At 34.4% G+C, this 13,501-nt stretch overlaps 1 protein-coding gene across 2 annotated transcripts; it reads right to left on the bottom strand.

Moving 5' to 3' along the window:
• Positions 1-3,453: 3,453 nt before the first annotated feature.
• Positions 3,454-10,977, bottom strand: LOC149944418 (uncharacterized). 2 transcript variants are annotated; one of them, XM_090175781.1, is made up of 7 exons: positions 10,846-10,977; positions 9,382-9,458; positions 9,085-9,237; positions 5,869-5,939; positions 5,429-5,536; positions 3,714-3,800; positions 3,454-3,644 (listed from the first exon to the last, which is right to left on the bottom strand). In XM_090175781.1, exons 3-7 carry the CDS (start codon positions 9,221-9,223, stop codon positions 3,504-3,506), a joined length of 546 nt encoding a protein of 181 aa, XP_090031907.1. In that variant the 5' UTR covers positions 9,224-9,237; positions 9,382-9,458; positions 10,846-10,977; the 3' UTR covers positions 3,454-3,503. The 2 variants fall into 2 exon arrangements, with proteins under 2 accessions (XP_090031907.1, XP_090031908.1); XM_090175782.1 differs by lacking the exon at positions 9,382-9,458.
• Positions 10,978-13,501: the final 2,524 nt, after the last annotated feature.

A 13,501-nucleotide genomic window follows, 5' to 3' on the forward strand; every position in this document is an offset into this window, starting at 1 on the left:
AACTGGTTTATTTTTCGAGAATGTGCTAGTGCGATTAGATCTAATGGTAGTAAGACGCCCTAACATTTATGCATAGGGGCTCGTGACGTACCGATTCTCACGTGACTTGTTCATTTTTCCGAGCGAGCGCGCGCGTACCATTGATAAGATAGCTGAACTTAGTTTTATTTGACGATACAATCGGAAAGGTTTGTGTAGAAATTCTGTCTTGTCCCATGTTACATTTTCAGCCTTTTGGAGCGTTCATTGTACATACAAAGTAAGAATTTTTCATGAATATTTATTGTATTAGACAGTATTTGAACTTTAAGGCATATTATACTTAGTATATCAAATTTAGGCTTACCAGGTAGGAATCTGAATTAGAGTTAAAAATTAAATTTAGTATTTTGCTTTTTTTTTAGGCCAAGATTAGCGTAGAAAGTAATTTACTATTTTGTTTTTGTTGTAGAGTATATATTTTAGACAATTAAGTTATTGAAAAAGCGTTTAAAATGAGAATGGTATTTTGAAAACGTTTCTACCGTAAAATTGTAACTTTTTTCACTGTAGTTCGCAAAATGGTATTAATAGTATACTAAAAGTTTTCGTTATCTCAATAAAGAGTCTTAGCATTGGGAATAGTCATTGAAGGTCACGCTGAAAAGTAAGTTATAATAATAATAATAATAATCAGCTAGGCTATTTTATTATATTTAAAATGAAATTTTTAGGCATTCTTTTATATATATATATATTGGAAATGTATTAGACAGAAATTAGGCCTAGTAGGGGTAAGATTAGCGTAGAAATTAAGTTACTATCACGTGACTCGTTCATTTTTCTGTGCACGCGCACGTTTAATAAGATAACTGAACTTTGAGCAATGGATTTTTTTCCACCGGCACTTAAGATATGCCGTCAGTGTAGTCATGGGATTTTTCACTCTTAATAAATACTTTAAAATGTAAAAATAAGACTCGTTATTGAAAAAAACATAACACTTAGCCATTTTTTAGCAATCTTCTACGTAACTCAATTTTCCAAGAGGATTGTTTTCCGTAAACATTTTCAAGTGAGAGCTCGATTTTGATATCGTCAACGTGGTATTTCCAAAACTCTCCTTCGAGTAGCAAAGGGTTTTTTCCAAATACTCAAGTGGGTTAATATGTGTCGTCAATCATTAGAGGCAGTTTAAACTGTCAGAGAGAGACAGCCAATAGAATTTGAGGGTTATTTGAAGTTTAGATCACGTGATGAATTATTCTCAACAAGATAGGAATACATTAATTTTCCATGCGTCATTTCTCTACGGCGCATTGACGAGTAAAGACCTGCTGACGGATCGCTCAGTCTTTTCTACAGCTCGACAATGGATTTCTACCCGTAAAGTAAGTAAGTAACTATTTTTTTCTTTGTAATAGACTATATTTTTAGACATATTTAAAACAATTTGCATATTGAAAAAAGCGTTTATATTGAGAATTTTAGCGTAGAAATTAAACCATATTGATAAAATTAGGTTTAGTAGACTTAGGGGTAAATGTAGGCTTAGAGAATGTATCATTTGAAACTATAGAACGTATTTGGTCTAGATCAGCTATGGACATCGAAGTGTATCGACTTGAAACTTTTCGTCACTGGAAAAATCCCCACGTTACTAAGGAGCAACTAGCGAAGGCTGGATTCTACTATATTCAGCGGGGCGATGAAGTACGATGTTACAAGTGCCACGGCGTATTAGAAGGATGGGAATCAGGAGACGTACCAGAATGGGAACATGCCAGATTCTTTCCACACTGTCCGTCGAGGGATAATTCACCATCGGAAAAAAAGTACATCTCGCTAGAATGGGACATTCCACCGACGCCAAAAGCAACTACGGTCGCTGACAAATACATCTCACCTGTACCTGAAGAAGAAGAAGAAGACGATACTGCTGCTAAACACTACAAATACGTGAGTTAGAACTTTTAATTAAATTAAGTTGCAGGAGATCGTTTCACCCCATTTAAATGCCTGTAAACTTAACTACTTTAATTTGTTTTAATTGTGTAATGTACAAGATAACCATCTAATGGAATATCTGATAGTACCTACCAACATGTAAAACAAAGTTCTAAAATAAAAAATTAAATGTAAATAATTTGTTTTTATTGCCTAGAGATTAGAAAATTAAGGAGTTCTGAAGCGATAAGCAAACGGGTAAAAATCTAATCTCCAGATATCTGCGCGAGGAAAACTAATTTTGGAGAATGGGGATGGGGGAAAGCAGGGATGTACCCAAAAATGGACCAAAATGGACCAAATGTACCCCAAAAACGACCAAAGTCACCATTTTCGGCCCTATGTACCCCATTTCGGACCAAATGTACCCCAAACTGGACCTTTTAGCTTTATTGTAATGTTAAACTCCCATAGAGATTCCCCTAAAAAGAATAATAAACTGGCGGTCCAATTTTGGGTACATTAATTATTTCGGAGAGATAAAACTAATTCTGGCAAACTGCTGCGATTTATAGCGAATGGGGAAAAAGCCAATTTCTAGCGATTGGGTTCGATAGTATGAGAGATAACAATTATGGTTGTTTTTATTGCCTAGAGATGGGGGAAAGCAACTGGTGATTAGAAGGGGTGAAAGCAATGGGGGAAAGGAGCTGGTGAACGAGAGATAAAGTATCCAGTGAATGGGGTTTGGGGGAAAGCAACCGGTGAACGGGGGAATCTGGTGATTAGAAATTCTGGTGATTGGAAATTCTGGTGATTAGAAATTCTGGTGATTAGAAATTCTGGTGATTGGAAATTCTGGTGATTGAGATGGGGGCGCGGGTGGGGGAGGAACGGGATAGGCGCGGGTGAACGGCTGGAGCCAAGCTCTTTGTGTCTATCCGGTGATTGAGAATGAAATTCTCAATCACCGGATAGACATCCCCCTCTCTAATATATTATCGAAAAATGAAAATTGCCTTAACTCTATCACCTCACGTTTTCAGTTTTTATTTAATTTTTAATTTTAATATCAAAATAGTAACGACTGAAACTCCTCCTATGCTTCTTTTGCCTTCGACTAAAAGTAGTCTAATCATACGCATACAGGCAGCAAATAAAATGAATTCAGCTTTTCCCCCAGAAGCTTAAGCCAATCTCATCTTGCTTGGGAAAAAGAGACGTCTTACAGTTTTTCAATATCAAACCATTTTATCAAAATAACAATTACAGTTTTTATAACCGCGTTTTTGGCACTTCAATTCTTTCATCCAATATCATATCGTTAATGTAAATAATACCCTGATAAACAATAGTTACAATAATTTCCTATCTTAATAACTTTTCCAGGGTAAAATTTTGTGTAATCATTAACGCTAACCCAGATCATAGCACCGCGTCAGAGTGTTAAATTATAACGAATCTATATAAATCGGTTACAATAGAAATTGATTTGACAAGAAATAATATTAAAAGTTTTGTTTAGAATCACTATTTCAAAAGAATAGATTTTTTATTGAGTTCGTACATCTTCTGAATTAAAATGAAAATGCCAAGCCTCTTAAGCCAATCAATAATAAACCCTTTTGAGCGACTTCAAAGAACGGTTGCGCCGCGCAACGCAACTTCCGTGAGAAAGTGGCATTGCATTGAGAGTCATCAAGACCTGTGTAGCAATTCTGTGAATAAACGACGCATAAACAAATGTTTCTCCAAAAGTGATATTACAAAACCAAAACTCTGCGTACCTCTGCAATGGCGTCTCTATCTAGTGACGTGATACCTGTACCTTCAATTTCGTACGTGTCAAGGCAGCATAATATATCGAAGCCATCCTAATAAAGGTGATAGAGAAGAAGTTTATTATGTACTACATCTATCGAGAGTATTGTCGATCTAGGCCAAAACTTTGAAGGTTGTACCCTCGCAAGCTTAAGTTAAATCTCAATGGGCGTATAGTTTTTTCAGAAATCGCCAAACTTAACGCTACATCATGGCTCGAACGTTCCCCCGAGATCTTTTCTGCCTAACGAGTAAAATATTACATTATTTTCTTTTATTAAATTAAAGTACCAATTTATTTCTCGTTCAAAAGCGTTTTATGATTAGTATTTTGAAAAATGAAGCCTCTTAGAAGCATGTTTCTGTATATAAAAAATTATAATATTCAGCTAGACTAATACCAAAGGCACCACCTTAGGCCTTCGGTCATTAACTCGGGTGGCAGGGCTACAATGCGTAGGACTGTGGGGGCAAGCCCTTCGTGCCACTATAACCGTTAACATCCACAAGTGTTTTATGGAAAGGGGAAACCGTAGAATTCGAAGGGAAAGCTACTTTGACCAGTAGGGAGATAACTTGCAAACTCTACCAAGTTCTTACCCAGTGCCACAAGCTGGGATTGAACCCGGCTCTTCTTACTGCGAGTCGAAAATGGTATAATTTTTATATAATTCTGATAGAAAAGATAATGAAATTAATTAAATTGAAAGCTGGTTGGCGTATGTTTTCTCGTACCCTCTCACCTTTAAGCCATTTATTTTCTCGTACCCTCTCACCTTTAAGCCATTTATTTTCTCGTACCCTCTCACCTTTAAGCCATTTATTTTCTCGTACCCTCTCACCTTTAAGCCATTTATTTTCAAGAATAGATATAAAAATTTATTAAATCACAATCATGCTTCACCCATTTTTTAATTTTAATTTTACCAAATAATTATTTTTCCGCTAATTGTTTCCAATTTTCCTTTATTGCATTTTCCACGTCTTCATAATCTTTAAACGAGTCTTTTGACGCTTAGTCGGTTGCAATTTTGTGTCTCCTACAAATATGTCTAAAACATATACCACAATGACTAGACTTTGTTTCGTGGCCAAACGTGAACGCTGACATTTTTAACAAAACACAACGGCAAAACTATATAATTAACATGGTCGTAAGTTAGTATATCCATTTTGAAATTAGTTACTGCAAAAAATTTGCTTTGTCTTCATCTCAATAGTTATTATACAAATTTTTTTAATTTTTCAAACGTTTATTAATTTTTATCGGAGTTGTTTTTAAGATAAACCAAAAAATAACTATAAAATATCTAAATCTGCCTAAAAGTATTAGTTCTCTACTTAAATGATCCAAGTGATAAATAATGGTGGTGCTCGGAACGACTGTTTCTGCGTTGAGTTTGCAAGTTCTCTCACCACTGTTTTAAGTGGTTTTCCCCCGAGCTCTTCGATTTCCCCTTCCATAAAAATTGATCGAGGTTAAAGGTAATAGTTATTGTAGGGAGCTGTTGGCTCGCGTGGCATGAAGGGCTTGCCACCACCCTCCTACACCTTGTAACCCGGCCACCTGGATTAATGGCTTTAAAAGTCGCTGGATGACTTAGGATATTAGCTTTACTAATTATTATTATTATTATGGTTCTGCGCATGGAAAAAGGCTAAACAAGGAGGGCTGACGTACCTGTCCGTAGAAAAAAGTCTGGGTGCCCTCACAAACGTGACAAATAAGATTTTGAAAATCCGATATGTTGGTATAAGGAAACAAAGGACTGCATTTTGCAATTGCGGACTAGAACGGCACAAACGCTAATTAGTTACCAACTCATTGTTTTAAGTTAAGTTGAAGTAAATACTATCCCATAATTATCCTTGAAGATTAAATATTAACTTTCTACAATAAAGTTTCTTATTACGATATTATTGGCTGTTGACAACTTATGAAACGATAAGTGGCGTTAAGCTACACCAAAAAACGCCTTAAAAGTGATTTTCGGAAATGTAAGTGCAAAAAACAATTAAAAATTAACATCGTATTAAAATACCCAAAACAAAATAAACTTATTTTATGTTAACTAGCTATCATATTAAAATATTTTTTGTATAATTAAAAAGAAAACTTGCTTGAAGCTGTATTCCATTTTTTCCTGCACAATCGGCGTAATTTTTCAGGCATTTCACTTTGTCAATTCGGGCTAATAAAATGAAATAAATAGTAAAACGTTAGCTTTCTTTTATGCATGAAAGCTACAAATGAATTAGTTCTGTAATTATTTCACGTAACCACTAAAAGTCAGGACTAATTTTCGGCTTTGAGCAATGTTTAAAAAATGTAAGCCGGTGTCGTGTTTTCATAAAAATCGGTCTAGAAAATGATAACTGAAGTTTGAATAAGGGTGAAATCAACGAATTGAAAGGGTTCTTCACTGGAACACAACTGACTTCGTTTTAACAAACGTCAGAAGATAAACCGCTTTTAGGCCAAGTTAGAGGCAATGTGACAGACTGTGCATTTTATCTGCATCGTTATCATGATCAAACGGTTGCCCGTTTATACAAAGAGCTACCATTTAAAACCTTCAACTGGCTGTATTTAATTAAATATTTCAAATAGTAAAAAAAATTAGAGAATACATTAATTAGTATTTCAAATCAGTTAACTATATGCTTGTATTCATAAATTTCAAACTAAATTTAATTTTTAAAAATTCACTACATCAAATAGATGCCGCTCCAATCACCAACATATCAATTTCAGAAACAAGCTACACTATATTTAAAATACATTTAATATAAATTAATTATAAAAAATAACTAAATCTAAATGGCGCTCTGTTAATAAACCGTTCATATTTGAAATTTTCGTGATAAAAACTCGAAAACAATTACTGAATTTGTATAAAACAATTATCGTTTAGAAAAAATATTTTTTCACCACTAGGTGCTAGATCAATTTTGTCAATTGAGAAATTGTAGAGAATCATCTGAAACATACGTATACCTTTAATTCTATGGAAAAAGACATTTTTCACTGAAAAACGCAACTTAAAAAATTAGACTTTTTGGATCCTGGAAAGCATCGCTTGATTCTCTACAATTTCAATCATTATTTTTGTGGAAAACGTTAAGTAGACTTCAAAAAACTAGGAAATGGATTAGCCATAAATGGCTTAAAGTTCACGTATATTATTGGTATTTAAATGGAAGTCACTTTTTGTTTAACATCAACGAGATTGTCAAATTATGGTTCGTTTATCTAGAGCATATTGTTGCACTGTATTTTGTAGAAGTTGGCCAAATTTGACGAAGAGTGTGTAAGATCTTTCAAATGCGACATCCACTAATTACAGTTAAGTGAGCTGTCAGTGAATTTCAACAATTTGGTAATGTAGAACCCTGGTTTCGTGGATTGGGTCAGCCTTATTTTGACTTTGATAACACTGTTCTTGTATTGTTTGCCGTATACCATCGACGAATACAGGTTGCAGTAAGAACTGTGTTTGGAAAATTTTATGCAAATAAAGGTACCATTCCTACAAAGCTTCGCTTCACCAAGGACTGATTGTAGGGATTTTCAAAGACGTAACGACTTCCGTAACTGGCTGCTCAATGCGGTAAATGACGATCCGCAATTTACGTGGCATGTTATCTACACCGAAGAATGTTCATTTTGTAGAGATGGACCTTTCAAATATAAAATTATAACGTAAGGCAAGACGAAAACCGTCACTGGGGATTCGAACATCATCACTAAGTTAATTTCCAGCTCTTAAACGTTTGATTTGGACTTTTAGGATATCGTTTGAGTGGTCCAGTATTTTAGCGTCAAAATCTGAACGGCCAGAACTATTTCCGTTTTCTACAGAACGAGCTTGCTGAAAGACGCTGAATTTGGTTTCAGCAAGATGGCGCCCCACCACATTATCACTGAATTACTGAACCACAAGTTTCCTGACAGATGGATTGAAAGAAATGGTCCAGTTCTTGGCCTGCAAGGTCTCTTGATATGAGAAAACAAGAACCACCGTTGGTCTAAAGGTAACAATGAACACGGTTGAAGAGGTAAAAAAGACCAACATTTGGGGAAACTAAAATATATTTATTTACAACTTATGTCGGGTGATACATATATTAATGTATTTAGTATAATTTAGTAAGTATACATGTAGATGGTGTTCTGATCATTAAATAAAATCGCGCTGTTGTGCTTTACATTTTTCATGTGTTTGCTTAACAAAAAATACACTTTTAACTTGGCGAATTAACCGATTAACTTTGCTATTATCAAAATTAATACACGTCAACAGTAAATGTCACCATGAGCGTTATCACGACTTTGTTTATGGTGGCACAAAATTGTACATTAGTTTCACATTAAATGAGACAAAAGTAATTTAATGTAAACCTCATTAATACTGCAAAATATAGATGACAAATTGATTATCAACAGTTGAATATCTATAATCGGTCTGTCTTTAATTTTATATATATCATATTATTGCTCTAGGGGTAGAACTTTCTATTTAAACTAGCTAAAGAACACAGGCAGTGGTCGAGATCCATCACCATTTGGCTCTAAAATCAGAGCGTAGGTCATAGTGACCTCAACTTCCCCCGGACGTATTAAGAATATAATTGTTAAGTTTTAAAAAATAACACGAAAAGTCCAGCGAGCCAGCGAATCTGAGCTATTACTTTCGATCTGAGAAGTAAAAATGACCAAACTACCGGCTAGTTGAATAACTTAAGATATGGGTGATTGTAGCTGTTACCAGTAAAATTTTTGATTTGCATATTTCTTACGAAATTAATTTTGCTACTACAAATATTTGATTTTATTATATAATCTAAAATTTATAGTCAAAAAAAATTTACAAGACTAGCTATACTTTAAATTGACCTACGATTATAGCTGGCTTTTTTAAAATTAACATTAATTCGATAATTGTCTTAGCTTGCTCACACTCCCCATCTTTCTTCCATACTTAAAACTTTAACGATATTTTTCTAGAAATTGATAAATCAGTGATAAGATTGTTTGAAACATAAAATTAACTTTAAAACAGAGGCATAGAAAGGGGACATATGGGTAAGCTCCCGCCCGAAATTAATGGTTGTATAAATACTTTATTTTTAATAATAATCTACTTATATACGTTTAGTTTACAATATCTGTTAACTTTATATATAATGATTATTTATTTAGAATATGAATTAATATGTATTGTAGATAAAATATATAAAATATATATTTATTTTAGTTTTTAGATACTATAAATCTGCGTCATACAAATACCAAACCCAGCCGCGATGGGAATTATAAAATAAAAAAGTACGTACGGCATGCTTTCTCTAAGAATTTGTTTGTTGAAGTGGTGGTTTTTTCATCGCAAACGAAATCTCCTAATGTTGACCGAAAATGAATCAATAATATCGGAAACAATATCGACGCTCGCCAAACGATTCTGATCATTGTCATCTTCAATTTTAAATCTACGGAACAAAATTTTGTTATGCTGCAAGTTGTACTAAAGTTTCGTCAATGATGCGAGTAATAATGTTTTGTAGGCTTCGGCGTTCTTCGTTAATTCATCTGCGCTCGTTAACTTAACGCGTACTTTAAACCATTATGTTTACCTCCATATCGAAGCACACGCTTAATTCAAGAGTCGATCTACACTTTAATGAAATAGTCATCCGTTCTCATAAACAACCTAAAGAAAAAATTCATGACAGGGTTAGTTTTGGACAAAGACGTACTGATGAGTTAAATCTTATGTTAAAAGCATTGATGGTTTAATAACGCTCATCAGAAACATCGCTTCGTAATCAATGTCATCTTTTTCGCCTGTACGACATTTTGTGTATCCGGTTTGAATGTCATAATGCCCAGCTGACGATCATTAGATTCACGCGACGCTTTCACCGCCATGCTTTTAGACACTAGTGACTGAAAAAAGTAAATAGGCAAACTGTGACGACCAGATCTCATGTACTAATTATAAAGCGAACACGGATTCCCAATTTATTTTCGTTATTGGGTAAACCCTAAATTAACTATCTTTTTTTATGTTAAAAGGCCGTAATTTTAGGCCCACGAGCCGAAGAAAAGAAAAGTGTTTTTTTGGAGAAACAAACGTTAATAATAATAATAATAATCAGCTAGGCTATTAACCAAGGCACCACCTTGGCCTAAGTCATCGAGCTACTTTTAAAGGCATTTAATTTCGGTGGCCGGGTTACAATGCGTAGGAGGGTGGTGGCAAGCCCTGCAAGCCACGTGAGCCAACAGCTCGCAACACTAACTATAACCGTTAATGTCAACAAGTTGTTATGGAAGGGGGAATCGAAGAGCTCGGGGAAAACCCCTTAAACCAGTGGGGAGAGAACTTGCAAACTCAACGCAGAAGGAGCTGTTCCGAGTTTTCACCCAGTGCCACAAGGTGGGATCAACCCGGCTCCTCTTCCTGCGAGGTCAAAGTGCTAACCACTTCACCACCCCACTGTTATGCTAAATCGTTAAATTGTCGAAAAGCTTTAACGTAAAATATTTTAAGATTAAACTAAATTTAAAAAATGCCAATTCTGCAGCCCTTTGACGAAAAATACTGCTCCACCAGGATTCCGACGCGGTCAGTTTAGAAAACTACGTGAATTTCTATTAGATTTATACGATAAGTAACATAATCGTATAAGAGTGACTCTGAAAAAATTCCGCTAATGACAGTTTGTCGAAAAGCGATTGCGTAATCGGACGTTTCGGATGGTCATAAGTCTTGCTCCCTTCTTGTGCAAAATTACTTACCAAGGGAATTGATGATCATAAGTACGAGCTAAAACACATTTTGGTTCCAAATTCGAAAATAACTACGTGCAGCAGAACGAACTGAGGATTAATGATAGTCAATAATTCATAGTAATTCTTCCAAAGTAAACGTATTTTTTCTCTTTTTTTCTATTTTTATTGAGCTTTCGTTGATTTGTGAACAATTCTGGTGGGGTGATTACTCGAACACCGTTACTGCTCAGTTTCAAAGACTACTAACAACTTGAGTAGCGTTGGCAATCCTCAACCACGAAAATAGGAAGTTTCATACTTACGGTTGTTAAGTAGCTTATAATAATACAGATTTTTGTTGAACAACTTAGAATATCAACCAACCATTAATCACTACCCGGTTAGTTTGCGATTTTCGTGTAGGTTGACGTCGGCGCTTCAATAATAACATCATCTACGCGTTGTTTTTGTATAGTGCCATATGTCACGAGTGGCTTACCCTGTGTATAATTGCGTAACATGCTAATCGTTTCGAGATAAAGCAAATCTCATCGCTGTTAACTCTCGCTTTTCGTATTGGCTTTTATAACTAAGGTAGATTAAGTTAGTTTTGGGTTATCAATTATCAATGGTTTTGGGGTCTAAATTTGCTTCTGTATGCACAATGAAATATTTATCACTTTCTCTCAAAATGGAAATTTCACTCATTTGGTCTATTCTTGGTCGAGTTGCCCTTTGCAGATCACAGTTGTAAAAGATATGAGTTGATATAAATAATTAGTTGGCGTCAGCGTTACCAGAATATTATTTGATGAAAAAGATCTGGTTTAAAAAACAAGACAAAACTATTGGGAGGTTCCTGTATAAAACCTTTCTACCAGCTTGTCTGCGACTTCCAAATATTAGTATGTCCATTCAAAAAATTAAAGCAACAAGTATCAGAAGAAAGATAGCCACCAAAGGTCGAAATAATTGGGAGCTTACCCATATGTCCCTTTTATATGACTCTGTTTTAAAGTTAATTTTATGTTTCAAACAATCTTATCACTGATTTATCGATTTCTAGAAAAATATCGTTAAAGGTTTAAGTATGGAAGAAAGATGGGGAGTGTGAGCGAGCTAAGGCAATTATCGAATTTATGTTAATGTAAAAAAATATAGCCAGCTATAATCGTAGGTCAATTTAAAGTATAGCTAGTCTTGTAAATTTTTTTGACTATAAATTTTAGATTATATAATAAAATCAAATATTTGTAGTAGCAAAATTAATTTCGTAAGAAATATGCAAATAAAAAATTTTACTGGTAACAGCTACAATCACCCATATCTTAAGTTATTCAACTAGCCGGTAGTTTGGTCATTTTTACTTCTCAGATCGAAAGTAATAGCTCAGATTCGCTGGATCGCTGGACTTTTCGTGTTATTTTTTAAATCTTAACAATTAAATTCTTAATATGTTCGGGGAATTTGAGGTCACTACGATCTACGCTCTGATTTGAGGCCAAATGGCGATGGATCTCGACCACAGTACCACTGCCTCTGCTCTTTTGCTATTTAAATAGAAAGTTCTATCCCTACAGCAATAATATGTTATATATAAAATTAAAGACAGACCGATTATAGATATTCAACTGTTGATAATCAATTTGTCATCTTTATTTAGCAGTATTAATGAGAATTACATTAAATTACTTTTGTGTAATTTAATGTGAAACGAATGTACAATTTTGTGCCACCAGAAACAAAGTCGTGATTACGCTCATGGTAAGATTTACTGTTGACGTTTTTTAATTTTGATAATAGCAAAGTTTATCGGTTAATTCGCCAAGTTAAAAGTGTAGTTTTTGTTTAGCAAACACATGAAAAATATAAAGCACAACAGCGCGATTTTATTTAATGATAAACAATACTAAATACATTAATATAATATATAATATTACACAACATTACACAACATTACCTCGACATTACACAACATTACACAACATTTTACAACATTACATAAGTTGTAACTTCGCCCTGAATTAAGGCCTATCGGCCGAAGTACCGCGTATGGGAATTAGCGTATTAAATAATTATATTTTAGTTTCCCCAAACGTTGTTGGTCTTTTTTACCTCTTCAACCGTGTTCATTGTTACCTTTAGACAAACGGTGGTTCTCGTTTTCTCATATCAAGAGACCTTGCAGGCCAAGAACTGGACCATTTCTTTCAATCCATCTGTCAGGAAACTTGTGGTTCAGTAATTCAGTGATAATGTGGTGGGGCGCCATCTTGCTGAAACCAAATTCAGCGTCTTTCAGCAAGCTCGTTCTGTAGAAAACGGAAATAGTTCTGGCCGTTCAGATTTTGACGCTAAAATACTGGACCACTCAAACGATATCCTAAAAGTCCAAATCAAACATTTAAGAGCTGGAAATTAACTTAGTGATGATGTTCGAATCCCCAGTGACCTTTCGTCCTGCCTTAAGTTATAATTTTTATATTTGAAAGGTCCATCTCTACAAAATGAACATTCTTCGGTGTAGATAACATGCCACATAAATTGCGGATCGTCATTCACCGCATTGAGCAGCCAGTTACGGAAGTCGTTACGTCTTTAAAAATCCCCTACAATCAGTCCTTGGTGCAAACACAGATTTTACTGCAACCTTTATCGGCACTCACAGCTGCGCAACTTTGTCGATAGTATACGGCAAACAATACAAGAACAGTGTTATCTAGTGCTCGGAATTTTTTATTCATTATCCACAAATTTTCCGATTTATTTAAAAAACATTGGTAAAAAGAATATCATTTTAACTTATTTAATTATGTTTTTTACGCAACCAAGCATTTATTTGAATAAAAGTGGCATATATTTAAATAATAGGCTTATTCACTTTCGATTATTTAATCATTTTACAATTTTTATTCAACTATTGGTTATTTAAATAAATATTATTTAAATATCACCGAGCTTAGTTTATTCTTGGATAAA

This window comes from Leiobunum rupestre, chromosome 5 (assembly GCF_980474605.1).
Source record: "Leiobunum rupestre chromosome 5, qqLeiRupe1.1.hap1, whole genome shotgun sequence".
NCBI classification, from domain to species: domain Eukaryota; kingdom Metazoa; phylum Arthropoda; class Arachnida; order Opiliones; family Sclerosomatidae; genus Leiobunum; species Leiobunum rupestre.